Raw genomic sequence first — 20,018 nt, 5'->3', positions numbered from 1 at the left:
CAAACACAAGCTGTGTTGTGAAGAGAGAAAAAAGCTTGGAGCTTCTAAGAGCTAATGGGCTCACTAGCATGACCTAGAAACTCAACTTCTCCTTAGCTCAGTCAGAGATGAAGCCCTGAACTTAATAGTGTACTGACTAAAGAAACAAATGTGCCCACATTTGCTGTTGACTTTCATATTCTTGAAAAATTTCCAAACCTTTTAGTGTTTTTCTATGGTACAGCTCCTTAAAACCCTGAAATAAAAGGTTGGATTCAATGAATGATCAAAAACCAGGTGATGTATTTCATGTAAAGATTAAAGGCTAAATGATAAAGTAGTTGTATACATTGATCACAATTCGTGTTCATTCATTAATGTTGTAGGTTTTCTTAGCTGTGCACTTCTTATGTAAATATTCCCTATAATAATTAAGAATCAGAAAAATTTGCAATGATTTCTGAATTCTCTATAAACCTCCTTATGAATTAAGTCATTGCCTTTAAGGTACACATGAATAAACTAATGCATCTTAAAAAACAATTTAAATATCGTGTAAAAGTTGATTTTTTTTCCTTTGATTAAATTCACAGTCAAACTTCCATTTTTTTTTTGTATTCGTCTTATATAAAGTGTAATATTTCAAGACTTTTTTGTTTTGATGATTATGTCTTAAAGCTTCAAAAATCCACTATCTCAAAATATTAGAATACTTGTAGAAAATAACACATTGCAAAGGTTTCTTTTGCCTATATTCCCTTACTCTGGTTCAGTACACACAACCACAATCATGAGGGAAACTGCTGGCTTGACTGTTGTCCAGAGGACAGTCATTTTCATCCTCCACAAGGACGTTGACCCACAGAGGGTCATTGGTTGACAGGGCGGATTGTTCTCAGAGTGCTATATCAAAGCATATTCATGGAAAATTGACTGGAGGGGAAAAGTGTGGTAAGAAAAGGTGCACAAGCAACAGGGATGTGCTCAGCCAAAACAAAACAGATTCAAAAACTTAGGGGAGCTTCACAAGGATTGGACTGAGGCTGGAGTCAGTGGATTAAGAGTCCACACACAGACATGTCCAGGAAACGGACTACAAGTGTTGGGGGGTCCCTAGTGTCAGCCAATCTTGAACCACGGACATCATAAGTGTTTCAACTGGGCTAAGGAGAAAGAACTGGACCATTGTCCAGTGTTTTCACTTTGCATAGTCAGTGATGGTTTGGGGTGCCAATGTCATTACTAAATACTGATTGCATACATGAGCCTAATTAAAAAAATGTAGACACTTCAGTTTTTTAAATGCTTATTTTGATCTGTGTTTTAGTATTCTAATATTTTGAGAAAGGGGCTTCTAATTTTTGCGAGCTGTAAGCTGTAATCATCAACACTGAAGCAAAGAAGTATAAAAATATTTCACTTTGAATAAGATAAATCTAGAATTTATTGAAGCTTTACTTGTTTTAATTAAATCACAGAAAAAAAAACGCTTACATGATATTGTTCTTTCTTTAGATGCACCTGTATATTTGTCCCAGGTATTATTGCCTCTTCAGGAAGCCTACATGAATTTTCCTCACTGAAACACTGTTCAGGCAGACACACAATCCACTACTGCATCACAGCGTTTGGAGGTGAAAGTGGGAGTTGTGTTTAAAACTCTGCAGGGAGACAAAGTCTCTCATCATGCCAAAGAGGTGATAGTGGATGAGAAGTTTCATTTGGAGTGGATGAATAAAAGGTTGAATGTATGGGAGGGGGAAGTAGGGAATGAAAGAGTTGGCTCCAGCCGTGAGAGTGAATAACCTCTGCACCAAGCTTGTGTTTAGCGTTTCACTCAGTGTTCCCAGAGGATGAGGTATATGGTTCTCCAGGCTAGTCACGCTTTTATTTACCCAGCTATTTTGCCCTCTTTCCCCTTTGGTGACCCTTTTGCTGGAGGGATCAAACAGCGCTGAGCCTTGCTTGTCCAAAGTACAATTCTGACACATTTTAGACTTGCTCCCTTTAGGAAGAGACTCTCGGGCTGAAAACACGTACACACGACACACAAGAAGTTATACTGCACCTTGTTACACAGTGAAGTATGCAGTATGCTCAGAAAAGATTCACACTCTTACAGAGGCAAGGTGGTGATACAATACTAATAATCAGGATTTTGGCATTATATTCAGCTAATTTGTGTCTTGAAAATGTCATTTTTTTACTAGATGAAACATTTTTCTTTCTAACCCATCACAAAGCCCTTTGCCCTCTTGTACCTTGGTAGAATCTGGTTTTACTTGCCCCTCATCCTAGGGGTCCTTCCTAAAGCAACTTGGACTTGTAGGTCTTAGACTAGTCCACATCCCCCTCCCTTAGATGCCTTTTCCTTTTGGCTTCAGCAAAACACAGCCAAACCCCCTAGTTGTGCACATTGTGTCTTATGTCTTCATAGATTTACATCTAAGGATGGCCTAATTTCCCTCCAGAATGGGTTAAACATTTTATACCTCCTGACTCCTTAGCTAAAAAAAGGCACAAACCAAATTATGTGATATTTGGATAACAGGACATTAGTGTTAAAGCACTGCCAAATAATCTGCTCTTTTATTGATGTATCATCACCTGTATGAAAATAAGCGATAAACCAGCCAGTGCATCTTTCATATGATGTGATTTTTTTGGTTTATTTGAGCCAGGGTGACTCACAGTGCCAGTAGGCTTCAAGCCTCGCCTTATCCAACTCCAGTTTTAGGTTGTATGCTAACTTATTTAGCTGCTGTCAGAACAGCTCACATCAGATAAAGTTCAGCCTCTCAGGCCAGCGGAGGCTGTTGAGAAGGCAGCGTGAGGGAATAGGACTCTCACCCATACTACCTATGTCCCTGCTGGTAGGCATCACAAAGAGTCAAATAGGTCACAGGGGGAAAGGTTACAGAACAGATCACGGACAGTGGTGTATTTGCTGACTGCCTCTCGTGCTTAAAAAAAAAAAGAAAGAAAGAAACATAACGCAGTGCAATTTTGAAATACTTTGAAACAATCTCCCTTGTTTGGAGAGGTGCTGAGAAGAGGCCAAATGCCTCAGCTCACAGGAGTGATGCGACACATTCACTTATTCCTCCCTCCAGCTCCATATTGGTTTAAAGAAGCTTTTAACATTCATGCAAGGGCTTTAGCGTTACTGTCATTACCTGAAAATGGGTTTCCATGAATAAGCGGGCGAAAGGGCTACAGCAGGAGTGAGCATTAATGGTAAATCGCAAACTGAAGGGCCCTCTTGGCTCCCACAGAGAACAGATTTATTAACATTTATCTCCACTGATAGACTGCTGAATAGTGTATGCTCTTGGACCCTGAAAGAAGAACAGCATGATATATCAGTATGTAACACAGAGGTGCACATAGAACTGCTTGTCTTTTCTCAGAAACACTGAACAATTGTGTATGTCTTCATTTCTTCTATAATAAGTCTGTATTTCCCTTTTTTTTTAGCGGAGGAACCATGCTGACCATCACTGGAACCAATCTGGCCACCATCAAGGAGCCCAAAATGAGAGCCAAGTATGGAGCTGCCAAGTCCGAAAATGTGAGTGGTCGATCCAGGCACCCACACGCTTGTTTTATTGACAAAACAAAAAAAGCAGTGGCTTGACTTGGCAAGTGAGACGTATTGAAACCAACATAGACACACAGGTGTCTCTCTAAGTCTGTCTCTCCCTCTCTGTTGAAAAACTGATTTTCAGGCGATACACACACTCCTGGGACGCAGATACAGGCACACACACCTGACCCGTCGGTCAAGCAGCCAAGGGCCCATTTTCTGTTTGTTTTTGATGTTGAATTTCCTTTTAGCAGTTTAACCTTTGAAATGTCAACCAGCAATAAAGCAGCGCTGGCAAATCCCCCTCTCTTCACCTAGCACCACGGGGCTTAGCTAACCTTTTTCCCTCTCCTCCTTTTAGCTGAAAATAAAAATATCACTTTTTTTCCTTTGTCCCCAACTCTGCAGTCAATTTTATTTTGCTTGCTTAATGTTTCCATTGACCTATACACACAGACTTGCTCAGTCTCAGTGTGATTTAACACCCTTTGTGAGCAACTAAGTTAGACCTTGACATATAGAACATAATGTAAGTCTGTAACATGCTGTGAAACTATGCAAAGGTCTCTTTAGCCATGCTGTGTTAGTGCTAACAGCTACCGACTGACCTCTCCTATTTCTCTGTGTGTCATTTTGTCTAATTTGTTCTCTGCTCACTGATTTAAGTGTCAAACCCCACAGGGGATTTTCTAGATGATATCAACACTGATTACAACTCTGATGTTATTAAGCCAGCCTCTGCCTCATTATGTCATTACTGAGACATTTAATCACTCATATCACTTCACCTGCTTTTAGCTATCATACCATATTATGTTTTATTGGTTCTTTTGGTTTTGAAATAACAAGCAGTTTCTTTCCAAGCCTTTAAACTTTGCACAAAAGGTTGTGGATGGGAAAATAAATTATTTTTCTTTCTCCCCCTCCTTTTCTCATTATTACCCCTCACTCCCTCCCTCTCTCTTCCCTCATACCAGAACTGCACGGTTGTCAACAACACTGTAATGGTGTGTCTGGCGCCCTCTGTGGCCGGATCTGATAAAACCTTCTCAGAGGCTGGCAGCAGTCCTGATGAGATCGGCTTTGTCATGGATGATGTGCGCTCTGTGCTGGTGGTAAACGAGACATTCAGCTACCACCCGGACCCTGTGTTTGAACCTCTCAGCCCCTCAGGCATGCTGGAGCTGAAACCCAGCTCACCACTCATACTCAAGGTAAATTGTCTCCTGCTCATAGAATTGATCAGTTTTGGCCTTGTCTCTACCTGGCTTTGCTTTACAATCGTTGTGTCTTCCTCCTGCGTTTCTATCTTTCTCTGCTTTTTTTGTGTTTTGCGAATCAGCTTGTCTGTCTTGCTTCTCTGTTCTTGCATCATTTTTTCCTCTTCTTTCTGCTGCCTGCCCCCTCTTTTCTCACATGGTAGATCAGGCAGTTGTAAGCAGGGGTTCAAATGTATTCTCAAATAATACCAGGGAGCACGTTAAGGTGGTTTTGCATCATATATTGCTCCGAAAAGGTGTGAAATAAATGTCTTAACCCTTTATGTAGCAAGAAACCATATATGGTCACTGGGGTAGACTTCCTTCGTGGCCTCTCTATTATACAGTAGAACCAGAATGATTTTTCTCAGCCAATCAGTGGAAATCAGTCAGCATCATGGAAAGTGACATCAAACCATGCGACCAATCAGCTTTGGCCCAAAGCGTCTCAAACTTTCTGTTTCCTGCAGAACTGCAAAAAATGCAGTTTTGTATCGTTTGGTCCAAAAGAAGTGGCCCTCACATCCCAAATATGCCAAGATGATGAAATTTACACATTAAGAATGTGTTTCTGCATTAATTAATTTGGACATTTAACCTTTTTACGGTTTTTGTGAAATTGTAAAGAAAAATAGATGGTACAAATAGTGAAATATTTATGATTTTGGTCAGTTTCACAACAGTAAAACAGTTTAATTTTACTTAAATGAGCTTTTTACTTTTTATTGTGAGCCTCATCACTGCTAAATTTTACAAAGTGATTCAATATCTTTCATTATTATAGGTTTTCTGTTGGAATTATGAGATAAAACGGGCGTTTCCTTTATTACTTTTACAGTATTCTGAAGTTAGTCATGTCTTCCATTCAAAGACAGAATCAGAAGGCAACCTAACCATGTCCTGTAAAATGAATATTTTGTATTGAAATAACTTGATAATGTGTAATAAATACTCACAAGACTCTCTGTGTGTTTATTTTCCTTTTATTAGCATCCTAATATGCCTACACTTTATGGACTTTTTTTTGATAAATAGGCAAGGAACCATATCACTTAGCTAACCTTGATTCTCACCTTAATAAAGAAAATATATATACGTAACTGACAGACGTGAAAAAGTATGGAATGTCCACTAAAAATCTTCTAAGGCTTAGATTGTTATCTTTGAGTTTTTCAACAACTGCTTTATAAAGGGTTAAGACATACCAGGACTTGAGGAAAAATGATGGATATTTAGGGGGACACACTGGTGGAGCAGTAATAGGAGATAGCAGCATTCATCACCAATTTTAAAAGCTCAATTTCACAAACAGTTGTTTTATAAAATGTATTCGAAGTTGGTGATAAGGCTGACAGAATTTGAAATGATTTTCTCCAAACATTCCTTTACAGACACTTTACTCCCTCCTCCTTCTTGCTTTGAGAGTTTTTGTTTTAATGTTGTTGTCTTACTGATGCACCTCTACCTTGAAAGACAATATTTCTCTGACTGCTGTCTCCGTAGGGGTTTGAAGGCCTTTAAGTAAAAAAGCTCTCTCTTTAATATCAGCTGCTGAGGAAAGTAATGTTTATAAAGTGGACCAGTGCGTTTCTGTGCCACCGGCACAGCTTTCTATCAGATAACTTCAGAGGAGAGACTTCACAGTCATGTTTACTTTAAGCCATGGATGCAGTATGCATTTGAATCATGAATGCGTTTAAAAAAGCTTTACCCTACCCTCCCCCTGCTGTCTTTTGTCATGTCACCTCTCCTCTTGAACTTCAAAGCCTCAGGAGCGAGAGAGGAAATTATCATGCAATTTCATGGAAAACTAAAGCCTTTATTCTCTCAGCCAATCAGGGAGGAGTTTTAGAAAATGAAGATTCATGCCTCTCTCCACTGTAACTTTAAATATGATTCTATAATGAAAGGCTCTGATTGCCTTACACTGCTGTGGGTAAAGAATTGCAGGAATAAACAGTGCAGAAATGGCATCCTATTAAGTAACTGAGGAGAAATTAGATGTTCATCGGGATTTTAGAGCAATTAAATCCATGCAGAGTGCAAAAGATTGAGGGAAAGGATGGGAAGAGAGAGGTAAGAGAAGGGGGAGGCTTACTTTAAGGAATTTAACTTTTCCTTTAACAACAAACACATTTCTACATCAGGACTCCTTTGTGTTCATTATCACGTGTTCTTTAGATAGGGTTTGATATGCTCAGTTACAATCATAATTCATTTTTTGGTTTGTCAAAAATTATATTTTGTCAGTCTTTGAGTGGTGTTATTTGCTGGTAAAGAGAAGGAGCACTGTTGCTATGGTTACCTGCAGTTTAAAGTACCTTGCAGACTGTTAGGAGCTGTCACTGGACCATTGACAGACACCTGCCAGCCAATCAGAAAGAAGCATTTGACGATTTTGAATAACTCCTTTTTGTTCCTCACTCTGTGATTATAATTCTGTTTGTATGTACTGTCTCAGACTCAGACAGTATGGAAGTAACTGAAACATGTGTGCGTCTCCTTCCAGGGTCGTAACCTAATCCCTTCAGCTCCAGGAAACTCTAAGCTGAACTACACAGTGCTGATCGGGGAGACGCCCTGCGTGCTCACCCTGTCAGAGAGCCAGCTGCTGTGTGAATGGCCCAATCTGACCGGAGAGCACAAAGTCACAGTGAGTCAAACTTTCATTCTTGTGTGTGAAGTGTGTGCTGAGCAGCATCCCAATGTGTGGTATGTCCTTTCCCATTGTGTTAACTCATTCTTAGAGTGAAGGAATGTGCCACTACATGTACAGGACTCTCTGGGTTGCATTTTTTTCATTTTAAGTGCCTGTTATTTCATCATCCCTCTTGGATTTTTTGTGTGTTACTCTCTGGAGTGTCTAGCATTCACGTTTCTTTCACCCTCTCAGCACGTTTTCTTCCATACCTCCTTTTCTCGCTCTGTTTCCACTGTGCTATTCATCCCTCCTCTCTATGTGAATCCACTTCCTGCTTTTCATTCACTCATCACATTCTTTCTTCCCCATCCATCAGACCTAAATCTCTTCAATTACGATGCAATTCTGTTCCCCATTCATATACTCAACTAAAACACACACACATCCTGTCTCTTGCTTGGTTTTTGCAACTGAGGCTTTTGATCGGTCTCATTTTGGCTGGCATCCTTCATGGGATTTGAAGAGTATTGATATTCAATAGAGACAAAAAATGGCTAGTGGGTGGAAGAGGTCTGAGTCTATTTTTACCCTTCTCTATTTGGTTTTTCATAGAAGGAAGTGAGCTGAAGATCGGAAAAAAAGGAAAAAGCAGGTGGAAAAAATATGTCCCAGTGGGTTTTTTTCTAATATGATCTCCTAGCCAGATCTGTTTTGATGTGATATGGTTGAAAGTCATGTCGATGTATGACTATGCAAACATGTATTTGTTTCACAGCCCCAGGGCCCAGATGCTGCCTCCCCAAACACAGATATGTAAAAGGTTTTTGAGTTTTTCTCTGCTGTGGCTCATCTCATGCAGGGCTTTTGGCCATAGTAACTGCAATATAAGACAGTGCTTTTTTTCATCCCAGTGCTGGTTTATTGAGATTTTAGCCAAGTAGAACCTATGTCTTATATATAGCTGTAGCTTTTCAAAAACCAATGATGCACTGAAGTCCTGAAAATATCCTGTAATTATCAGAGTGAGCTGCTATGTAAAGGCAAAGGGACATATTTTTCACCCAGATTTTTTATGTTTATTTTTATTTATTTATTTTTTTGCCAGCCACCCTTTACAAAAAAAAAGATTACAAAACAATTCAGGAGAGCTCACTGCAAGCTGGGAGTTGGGATGTTGACTTGACTGATTCCATTTCCATACATTTAATACAACTTCCTCATACTTTTCTACTCAGCATTGTATTCCTTGTCTTAACTCTACAGTCTATATATTATATCAATATGATAGCATCTGATAGCATTGGGCTTGATTGCTTTGGTATGTTGTAATAGTAAACTGGCTTCTAGTCAACTTTTGTTTTTTTTTTATTTTTCTTTTTTTACCATGTCTTGTCTTTTAAGCTATAAAGGGCCTCCACTCACCAACCCTAACCACCTTCCAGATTGTAACATGTGTAAAAGAGCAACTCAGGAAAGTTTTAAGGGGCAGACTAGCCTAAAGATGTTATTTATCTTCAGGTGTGCAAATATGAAAATAGCGCGACTAGGGATGCACAGTATTATAAGCATGATATTGGTCTCGGCAGAGATGAAAATTTACAGCAAAGATATATCCATTAGAGATATAAATCTTTCAGTATCTCACAATTCGATTCTGATTCTATGAGGCACATTTAATCTAGAATCTATTTTTGATTCAAATCACTTCCTGATTCACGACACATTCCCTTTTTCTTTTAAAGAGGTAATAATTTCAGCACAGTCTACTGTGCACTAAGGGGCTGTAACTCAATATTTGACATGAAAAAGCTTTATGAAATGTGCTCAGAATAATATTGTGTGGGTTTTTTGCATATTTGTAGTGTTTTTTAATCAACTCATTACAGTGATAACAAAGAAAACAATAGATTACAAAATAATTTAATATGAATAAAATATGTGAATTTAAGCAGAAAAGGAATTTGTCAGAAACTTTCCAGCAAAAAAATTTGATCATAAATCTAAGCCTTCACTGGAAACAATGCTGTTGGAGAGCAGGTGTTATGTTTTAACAAGTGGCCGTGTTAACTGGTGACTTTTCAGCCAAAAGTGTCGGTGTCAGTTGTAATTACAACATTGTTAAAACACCAAACATTTTCTGTTATTTCTAATATATACTCAAAATATACGGGTTTAATAAAAAAAAAAAAAAAAAAGAATCGGGCTCTTTACATTTTCAGTATCCATTAGTATCCCATATAGTTATAAAGTGTAACACATGTCTTTGACCATAAACTTTGACTGCAGCTCCTATTATTATCACTTTCCATGCCAGTCAGCAGTTACTGACACTCACTCTGGGTGAGCGTGTATGTATGATGTGAATTCAGGCATATGAATGTTCCTGAAGCAAACTACAGTACTTAAGTTTAGCACAGTTAGTAGATATGTCGTTTAAGTGTTCCTCTTACCGGGGATTGTAGAATCCACAGTGAGTCTTAAAACCTTTCTTTTGAGAAAACAGAACAGGCTAAGTAACTCAAGGCTCTACAAACAGTGCAGGCAGTTTCTAAGTATGTCAGACACAGCACTGTAAACATTACAAACACTAAGAGCTAGTGCTGCTAATGCTAACAGCAGAGCTAAATACCATCATATCCTCCTGCAGCATCTGTGTCTGAGACAGCACGGGGAGGAAAATACTTACTTTGCTTGACTCGGCCTCTTTTTGCATAGGAGACATTCAGTGTTTTGTACAACAAAGAAGGTGTTTATTGTTTATCTGGATCCCCATTAGCATTGGCACATGGCCGCAGCTACTCTTCCTGGGGTCCAGAACACAAAATAGTTTATATACAAATAGTACATATAATATTGTGTGCATATACAGTGCTTAACAAATTTATTAGACCACCACCCAAAGTAAGGTTTACGCCACCGCTGCCCTAAATTAACAGCATTGGTAATTACCAAAATCATTTTTTATGTTTCTGCAATGGTTAATACACCAATATGTAGAAGCTCTTTAACCCAAATGATATTTTTAATGCCAAAATATAATTATTGTCGTTATCCATGAATTTTCAAATTTACTGATTTACAAAAAAAACTGAAAAAATAGTAAAGCACATTATTATTTCTTGATTAATATGTCAAATTATAGTTATTTACTTACATTCCTGAACAGAAAAATTAATTTCAAGTGTTTTTTCTTCAAGTGAGAAAAAAGTGTTCTCACAGTGTGGTCAAGTATGCTTTGGAGTCAGTTGCCGAGACTGGTACTTCCAAAATGCACCAAGGAAGAGGCAGGAAACCAAAGTTAACTGAAGCAGATGTCAGAAACCTCAAGATTTGAGGTACCAGAGACAGAAGGAAGACCACTGCTGATCTTCAGGCAGAGATGAATGCTTCTAGATCATAGTCTGAGAAAGTCTGCAGAATGACCATAAGCAGACGACTGATGGAACAAGGCTTAAAGGGAAGGATAGCTGCTAAGAAGCCATTATTGAGGCCTGCAAACATCCGGAAATGCCTCAGATTTGCCAGGGAGCACAAACACTGGACTGTTGATGACTGGAAGAAGGTACTCTGGACGGACGAGTCCAAGTTTGAACCCTTCAGCATCGGCGTGTTTATGTCTGCTGAAAAGCTGGAGAACGTTTTGATGCCAGATGCATTGCACCCACAGTGAAACACGATGGAGATTCCATTATGGTATGGGGTTCCATTTGTGGATACGGCGTGGGCAAATGAGTGAAAATGGACGGTATCATGAACAAGAACGTCTACCACAACATCTTAGTGCATCATGGAAACCCTTCTGGACTGAATCTGATTGGTCGTGGGTTCATATGCCAACAAGACAATGACCCCAAGCATACTTCAAAGCTGTGCAGAGACTATTTGACCAAGAAAAAGGAATCTGGAGTACTGGAACTGATGGACTGGCCAAGTCAAAGTCTGGATTTGAATCCTAATGAACAAATTTGGGATTTAGTAGATTCAAAGATTGATGGCACAAAAGTTTCATCTAAAGCAAGTCTGTGGGAACAGCTAGAAACTATTTGGAACTCAATAACAAAAGAGACTGTGGAAAAGTACATAAAAACAGTGCCAGCAAGAATGCAAGCTGTTATCAAGGCCAAAGGAGGCCATACAAAATATGAAGTTTTTTGGTTATTATGTGTGAAAAGGACTATTTAGTTGTTTCAGTTTATTTGCCAAATAAATAACAATTTTAGTTTTAGACAAGTTTTTGAAAGATTTCTAAGATATTTCTGTTTTCTCGTTTTTATGACAGGTGGTCTAATAAATTTGTTAAGCACTGTATATATATTGGTATCATCTGGAGTTAAAAATATCTGCATATCAAATATTGGTAAAAATCTATTTTTGTGCATCCCTAGGCTCAAGGTAAAGATGATACAAAATGCCAAGATGTTTCTCTAAAATTTTACTATCATGCAGTGTTGATGCAGGCAATGGCAGCTAATATATGATCTACATGATGAATCTAAGAGTGTAAAGGTTTACAGCCTCAGCTTGGATCACTGTCAAATAGGCTACTGTGGCAAAAACACCCACAGTTTTTCATGTGTACCTTATCAGACCACTACACAAACAAGGGTTTTTGTCTGTGTCTGTCTACAAGGTGCGCGTTGGAGGCTTTGAATACTCCCCAGGGACCTTGCAGATCTACTCAGACAGCTTGCTCACTCTACCTGCCATCATTGGCATCGGAGGAGGGGGTGGCCTGCTCCTGCTTGTCATCATTGTGGTGCTGATTGCCTATAAGAGGAAGTCGAGGGACGCTGACCGCACTCTCAAACGGCTGCAACTGCAGATGGACAACCTGGAGTCCAGGGTGGCCCTTGAGTGCAAAGAAGGTGAGCTGAGACACAGAATGAGTGTGACGCTAATAATTCAAACCTCTAGAGAACTCTTATAATGATTGTATTCTCTTGCTTTCCTTTTATCTTTCTCCCTGTTCAGTTCTCTTCATCTTTTTCCTCAAATAACTCCACTGTCCCTGAATAACTTTCAGTAAATCTCTCCCTCGCTGCAGCTTACCTCAAATGCTGTACAACTCCCATTCTGTCTATGTATCCATTTCTCTCTCCTCACTCTTTTACTTTCTATTTCTCCCTTCCTCTCGCTGCCAACTATCCCCCTGCTGTTAGGTGGCAGCGGTGTGTGTGTGCATGTGTGCATGGGTGTTGGTGTGTTTCCAGAGGAGTACTTTGATCTGAGCCAGCCACCAGATGTTGGCTCTCCACCCCAGGAGAGAGCCGCCTGGCTGGCCTCACCACCATCCACGCTGAGAGATGGAGGAAGAGATGGAGGTTAGATAGATAAAGGGCACAGAGGTGGGAAAAGTGAGGGGTAGTAAGGAGGGAGGGATTTTGGCAGTGACTAAAGCAAGGGGAGAGATGGAGGGAGAGAGACTTACACACTAGTGCATTAGCATATATTCATTTGGCAGGAGACAGCATGGATCCAGTGAGAGCCTATTGATGCTGCTGCTGGTTTGTCTGGCAAGACAGAGCGAAGCAGATGGGGAGAAAGAGAAGGAGAATACTGATAACTACAATCATCAGGACACATTTGTTTTAGAGATCAATTCACTTGTTGCACAGCTCTTGTAAACCACATATAAAAATGAGATACATAAATTTGCTGCTTTCACTTGCATGGATAACCTTACAAAGCATACGGATCGGACAGATTTCATGTCTGTCCATCTTAAAAAGCATTCATCTGAAATGTTAGTTCCCAGTCAGAGAATGAATGAACAGTCATTTGAGAAGAATGAGGCAGTAGCTTCAGGCGTGGTTAGGTTATAGTGCAAGCCTGTCAAAAATGGCTACTGAGACTAGTTTGGATGCAGCAAATGGGGCAGTTTTATCAGAACCGAGCAACATTTCTTTAGATAAAAATAAAGGAACCACATTGAAAGCTTTTCTTGGTGGAAAAGTTGTCTTTTCTCTTCTCCTCACCTGTTTTGGTAGGAGTTTGATTTACAAACTTGCTCATTACATAGTTTAGCACTACATCATCATATGCTTGACGCTATATTCATGTTCATTTCTTTTGCTATCCCAAGTCAAGACTATCTCCAGACTTTCCAGTGCTCATAAACAGCTGTCTAGACTCAGTTGACCAATCAGAGCTTCAGAGGTACAATTATGAATACGTCCTTTTCTAACTAATCTTACTAAGAACAGAGATGCAATTTGAAAAAAAAAAAGACTTCAAAAAGGTCACATGATATTGACCATGATTTTTTAAAATAACAATTAACAAAAGGGTTAAACATCCAAGGGGTGAATACTTTATTTAGGCTCTGCACTTTTTGCTGTTGAATACTGTTAAGAAGTCATCTACTCTAAAGCGGACTTCATCAGTTATTCCTCCTTAAGCATTTCCGTACTTCACAGGAGTCCCTCTGACACTCAAGTCTTTATGTCCGGCCCCTTTGCAACCTGCATTCTGCAATCATACACACACCTAAACTCACACCACAGGTCAAACAATGATTGGCTGGGGTGTGTGGCAGTGAGACCAGGTGCCGTGACCCTGTCTGTCCCCCGCTGTCACCACTGTCTGGAAGACTACAACAGGATGGATGGAAGGAGAGGAACAGAGTGAGGACGATAAATAAGGGGGCGACTTGTGAGAGGAGAATGGGAGGGGAGCTGAAGAAGAGATGGTCAGGAAGATTACTAAGGGAGACAAAAATAGTTAATTCAGCAGATAAGTTGTGTAAAATAACTTGAAAAAAGAAAGGTTGGTATTATCATGTCACTGCTGTTTTATAAGATGATAGTTGGACTAAAGAAAACAAAGTAAAGAAGATTTGGGGTAGTTTAGAGAGGAAGAGGTCACCTAGAGATCCAAAGAAAGATTGATGGCATCAGGGAACCAACAAGAGAAAAAAAAACTGAGATTGAAAGATGTAGTGGAAAACAGGAAACCATTGGAGAGAGAAGAGGTGACCTCTGAGATGTCACTTTGAAGGGAAGAAAGAGGGAGAATAGGAGGGATAGGAAGAGAGGGATGGGGTGACACCAGCCATCTGTTAGTCTGGGCTTTGGTTCATTATTTGTTTGGGTTGTGTATACATTTGGTGGTGTATTTTGGATGCAGTTAAGGGTGATACAAAATTACACTGTTAAGATACTGGAATAGAAGAGTTGCTTGTTTTAACCTCTTGGGAGTTCTGTATCTGTATGAAATTATTAGTGCTATACAGCAAAAGCATTAGGTATTTGTGCTATTTTTTGGGATTTGTGTGAAAGAATATATTTGATCCGGTCTGTTCCCTCTAGATGTAGCTTCTGAAACCACTGGAGTATACAGAAAAGGGTCAGAACACACACTGACTGCGAATGGAAAATGTGTAAAAACACTGACACATGCACTCACATAAATCATCTGGGCACAAGGTTATATGCTCAGCTGAGGGGCAAGACAGGAGAGATGTGTGTGTGTATTTGTGTGAGGTGGCAGTATGTAATGTGTGTATACTCACAGGCTCATGTTCCACCCCGAAACACCCTCCCAGCTACGGGTACCACAACACTTTCCTCCATTCCTGCTCACTTTCTTCCCTCCATCTTTCTCTCTGCTCTCAGAGAGCGATCACACAATGCTGCTTTCACTGCAACTCCTCCACACGCCTCCATCTTTTCCTCAACTTCACCTGAGTTGCCTTTCATTTTCTCCAAAAACTGCAATTTAAAAAAAAAATCCCATTGAGGGAGGCAGGAAGAGTCAAGGACACTCTGTAGACAAGATTTCAACTTCCTTCTCTTTTGGCTGAGAGCGTAAAGCATATCTTTAAAATGGAATATTAGCCAAATAGTCACATTTCACAACTTTACCATGCATGCATATAGGGGTACCAATTCGGAACAGGCCTCTCTGTACGTTACAGACATGTATCGAACAATACATGTAAAGCGGAGTTCATACAGGGACGGTAAAACAGGAGCACAACTCCAACTGTCCTGACAGCCACAGCAGACAAGAGCAATAGCCTGAATATCCCCAGTTAAAATGTCTCCTGCTTCAGAACGCTTTGTTTTCTTGTGAATTACAACAGTGGACAAAGACGAGGATAAGACGTAAGTAGTGCAGCACGCCCATCGTGGCAATTAAAGCATTCAAAACGTCACCACACAAATGTAAATGTCAATGCCACTAGGAGAAAAAATAGAGCAAACACGTTTAAAACAAAAGCAAAAACAACCCTTTGCTGGTAATTTCTGAGAGGACAAAATCAAGTAAATGACGATTTCAAGCTGATCTACACACATGTACGTTTTTGAAAATGCAGATTTTAAACACCTGTTCAAGTTAACTGAGCCAAAATAAATACATAAATTAGCACACTTAATCAGACCACCAACAGTTATATTATGATGAGTTCAAATGTGGCTGGGAATTGGAAAATTTGAGGAAATATAATTATAATTGTAGCATTTTGAAAAGGAATGAGAAATTTCAAACTGAATTCACCTTTTTATACCCAAATTTGAGCCGGCTCACTGGGCTTCTCTAAGAAGTCAGAAATTAATCAAGCATAACATTCAACCACTGAAACTAATTTTTCTGTTCAGGAATAAAGTAAGTAACTATAATTTGACATATTAATCAAGAAATAATAATGTGCTTTACTATTTTTTCAGTTTTTTTGTAAATCAGTAAATTGGAAAATTCATGGATAACAGCTCTCTTTTAGCATTAAAAATATCATTTGGGTTAAAGAGCTTCTACATATTGGTGTATTAACCATTGCAGAAACATAGAAAGGGATTTTGGTAATTACCAATGCTGTTAATTTAGGGCAGCAGTGGCATAAACCTTACTTTGGGTGGTGGTCTAATAAATTTGTTAAGCACTGTACACACCCACACACACACACACACACACACACATATATGTATATAAATACATGTATTTGCATAAACTATTTTATAATCTTTATACGCTGAAGACTTTTTGATAGGAGGTTGCACCATTATTCTTGATTTAAATTTAATTTATGTAATTAATTTACATTGAGGGGTTTTTTTGTATATATATATTTTTTGTATTGCATTTGCTTCAATCACAGTACTGAACTGGGCCTAAAAAACCAAAGTACATACTGAATCAAAATTTTTGTGTACCGTTACAACCCCCCAAGTGTATGTTTTGCTTTGCCACTGCTTCATAAAAATGCCTTACTACTTCCTTGTCCTTTGTGCAGCCTTTGCAGAGCTGCAGACAGACATCCATGAACTCACTCAGGAGCTGGATGGAGCAGGAATCCCTTTCCTGGATTATCGCACCTATGCCATGCGGGTCCTCTTCCCTGGGATAGAGGACCACCCTGTGCTCAAGGAGATGGAGGTACGGGTCAGTAGCGACAATTCACACTCATTCACCCACACATACATAATCACATTAATGAATGGAAAAAAAAGGTTTTAACCAGTGTGTGAAATTGTGTTGAGTTTGAAATAAGGAATAATTCAGAATGAGACATCTTGAGAACTAGAAATAAAGGAACAAACATCATCAGGTTGAGTTTTAAAATTTGCTGTTTAAAATTCAGAAACTTTACGAGAACAGACATAAGAAAAACACTGATAAATCCAGTTAGATTCTAGTTTTGCTCTGAAAATTTCAAACTAATTTTAACTTTCTCCAAAGGTTTATTAGTTTTTAAAATGTTTGAGCAGTAAAGCGAGAAGTTTCAACTAATTTAAGCTTTGCATTGATACCAGAACTTTAAAAAAGGAGGATCAGGAAAAGGAAACAACTAACACTTAACAAAGTGAAACTTGACAGTTTAGAGGGTGTGATTAGTTTTAGCTGGGTTAAGATCAGTATTTTTTGTATGGGATCCACCAAACAGCTTTCATCCTCAACAGCTGTAAATTCTCAGAGTACTCAAGTCCAAACTAGTCAGGAAAACCTGCTTAAGTTTAAGTCTCTTGGCAAGCTCCAGTTTGATTAAAAAAAAAAAAAATCAAAGGTATTTTTTGGGACTGAGCTATGTAGGAGCTCCTCAGTGTCCTGATAAAAGTGATAGATTGCCTCTACAGGACCCGGCCTGTTTGAGGCTTCTGAAAAAGCAATGTTCACATGTTCAATAAAACACTCTCCCCTCCTCTACCGCTCCCTCCTCAAGAGGGAACACTCTATCATTTCCATGAACCTCGTCTGTGTGGATGCTGTAACGCAGCACGCACACAGTCCTCCATCATTTTTCTGTGTAAGCACCGGGTCTATCACACATACATCACATGGAAATGCACGCTGACATGCGTGTGAGTTGGTGGCCGCAGGGATGGGGCTTTGAGGCGTTTGGTATCTGCTCATGCTATCAAGTGTATTCCGAGGGGAAAGTGTAGCGCGACATTGGATTTTCATTTGTATGGCCCAGGCAATCACAGGCCACAGTAGTGCGCTAGCAGGGAGATCAATTTCTTATTACAGCATGAAGCTCACATTCTCACTTCAAACCTCTGTTTCTCTCCCTCAGAGGGGGAGGCTTGTCCTTTTCCTTCTGTAGGAAGGGAGGGGAGGCAGAGAGGAATGGTAAAGAGAGATCTGGGAAAAGGGGACAATAATAGGTAGTAAAACTAGAGTGCTAAAATGAATGTTTTATGGAAGCATCTGGAAGGGGATCATCCCTCTAGAAATATATTTTGTCATTTTATCTGCGCACGCGTGTCCCTTTGGGATGTAGCAATCATCTGATATTCCACTTTCTCACACATACTCATTAATCCATTTCTTAAATCTGACTCACCACCGATTCTTTCCTCTACATTTCTTCTTAATCCTGACCTCAACCTTTTTATCCGTCTTTACCTCTAATATTCTGCCCTATTTCTTTTCCTATGCTTTTGCACCACCTTAAACCTCTCTTTATTCTTTAACTTCACCACCCTTCTTTGCATTCTGTTTCTCTCTCTCCTCTTTCCATGACCTGATTACTGCATCCTTTAAAATACGCTTCAATCTATTTAACTCATTTGTCCATATCCCACCATTGACTCCTCATCCCTCCATCCACCGTCTCTCTCTGTTTCCCATTCTCCACCCTTACCCCGTCTTTTCCAGGTCCCTGCCAATGTCGAGAAGGCCCTGACACTTTTTGGCCAGCTGCTGACAAAAAAGCACTTCCTGCTCACCTTCATCCGCACCTTGGAGGCTCAGCGCTCCTTCTCCATGCGTGATCGGGGCAACGTAGCCTCTCTCATCATGACAGCACTGCAGGGTGAGATGGAGTACGCCACAGGTGTCCTAAAACAGCTCCTGTCTGACCTCATCGACAAAAACCTGGAGAGCAAAAATCACCCCAAGCTCTTACTCAGGAGGTAAGAAAACAGAGGGTGAGAGAAGGGGAAGACGGGATAGACACAAGATTGAACTCTGCACAGAGACATGTCACACAGGCACAGGTAGTGTCCTAGAAAGGGGTACAGGTTTAGGTTGCATCCCATAATTTATCATACTTCTCACTGGTTGAGAGCATCCTTGAGAAGTGGGCACCTTGACTATGCAGCCTTTAAAAAACTGAATAAAGTTTGGTCACTTTTCACTGTTTCTCTTCTTCAGCCCTTCTGTCGCCATAGCACAACTGCTGCAAAACAAATAGTCATAGTCATCAAGATGCAAAGATGGGACAAGAATGGAAAATGGTGGGGAAAAAAAGATGCGGCTCTTTGTGAATGTCAAGAGATTTTTTTGACTTGTATGGCTGAAGTCATGGAGCAGGAAGGCGGTGGACAGGCACTGTCACTTTTAGAGGCCTCTGTGACGTTAGCTCGTCTCTATCTCTCAACCCTGTCCCTGTCAGAGCGGATTACACCCCTGAGCACACATACTCTCTCCCAGTGGAGCCGCAGTCAGACACGCCGCTCTCTCCTCTCTCACTCACGGTGAGAGCAAGGTAGAGAGGGGTAAAGAATGCAGGGATGTAAATAGAGCAAGAGAGAGGATTTACAGAGACAGAAGGGAAAGTAAGGGGGTAAAGGGGAAAAATATGAGGTGAAAAAGACAGACACTGAAATAGGAAGGAGGATTGAGCAGAGGAAGAAAGGGAAATAGTGATTGACAGAAGGAGAGGGCAAAATATCTAGAGGGATACTGGAGCTGGAGGCAAATTAAAGGAAGGCACATGTATAGGACGAGAGAAAGGAAGAACGGAAAATAGAGGGTGCAACTTGGTATAGAGCATCAAGGCAGGCAAACGGAAAAAGAGACAGAAAAATGAGATACTGCAGTCAGGCAGGCAGGAAAAGATACACGTATTTAAGGAAAGACACAATTAGAGAAATGGCCTGACTCCAAATAAATTGGAATTAGACATTAAATGATAAAAAAAGTTATGTTTTTTTTGCTTCTCCCTCTCCTCTGAGAGATATTTAATTAAAAATCTAATCAAATAAATGACTCCCAGCCAGTGTGCCTGTGTGAAGCCTTTTCCAATCCCCTCTTGGGGTGCACGGTCACAACATGCTGTCCCTGCTAACTATGTTAGCCTCGGGAGCTTGCGTTAATAAGCTCGGCAATT

At 39.9% G+C, this 20,018-nt stretch overlaps 1 protein-coding gene across 4 annotated transcripts in view; it reads left to right on the top strand.

The window, feature by feature from the left end:
• LOC121503357 (plexin-A1-like) overlaps positions 1–20,018 on the top strand; it is a 262,690-nt gene that overhangs the window by 218,394 nt on the left and 24,278 nt on the right. For 2 of the 4 annotated variants that reach the window (XM_041777706.1, XM_041777725.1), the window contains exons 17-22: positions 3,457–3,550; positions 4,543–4,779; positions 7,334–7,477; positions 12,096–12,330; positions 16,698–16,846; positions 18,563–18,819. In XM_041777706.1, coding sequence (XP_041633640.1) covers positions 3,457–3,550; positions 4,543–4,779; positions 7,334–7,477; positions 12,096–12,330; positions 16,698–16,846; positions 18,563–18,819 — 1,116 coding nt within the window. The remainder of the gene's footprint in view (positions 1–3,456; positions 3,551–4,542; positions 4,780–7,333; positions 7,478–12,095; positions 12,331–16,697; positions 16,847–18,562; positions 18,820–20,018) is intronic. The other 2 variants (XM_041777716.1, XM_041777733.1) reach the window with 1 other exon arrangement.

Source organism: Cheilinus undulatus, linkage group 3 (genome assembly GCF_018320785.1).
Source record: "Cheilinus undulatus linkage group 3, ASM1832078v1, whole genome shotgun sequence".
NCBI classification, from domain to species: domain Eukaryota; kingdom Metazoa; phylum Chordata; class Actinopteri; order Labriformes; family Labridae; genus Cheilinus; species Cheilinus undulatus.
Note: the sequence above shows the minus strand (reverse complement) of the source record. Positions and strands in the feature narration are given on the sequence as shown.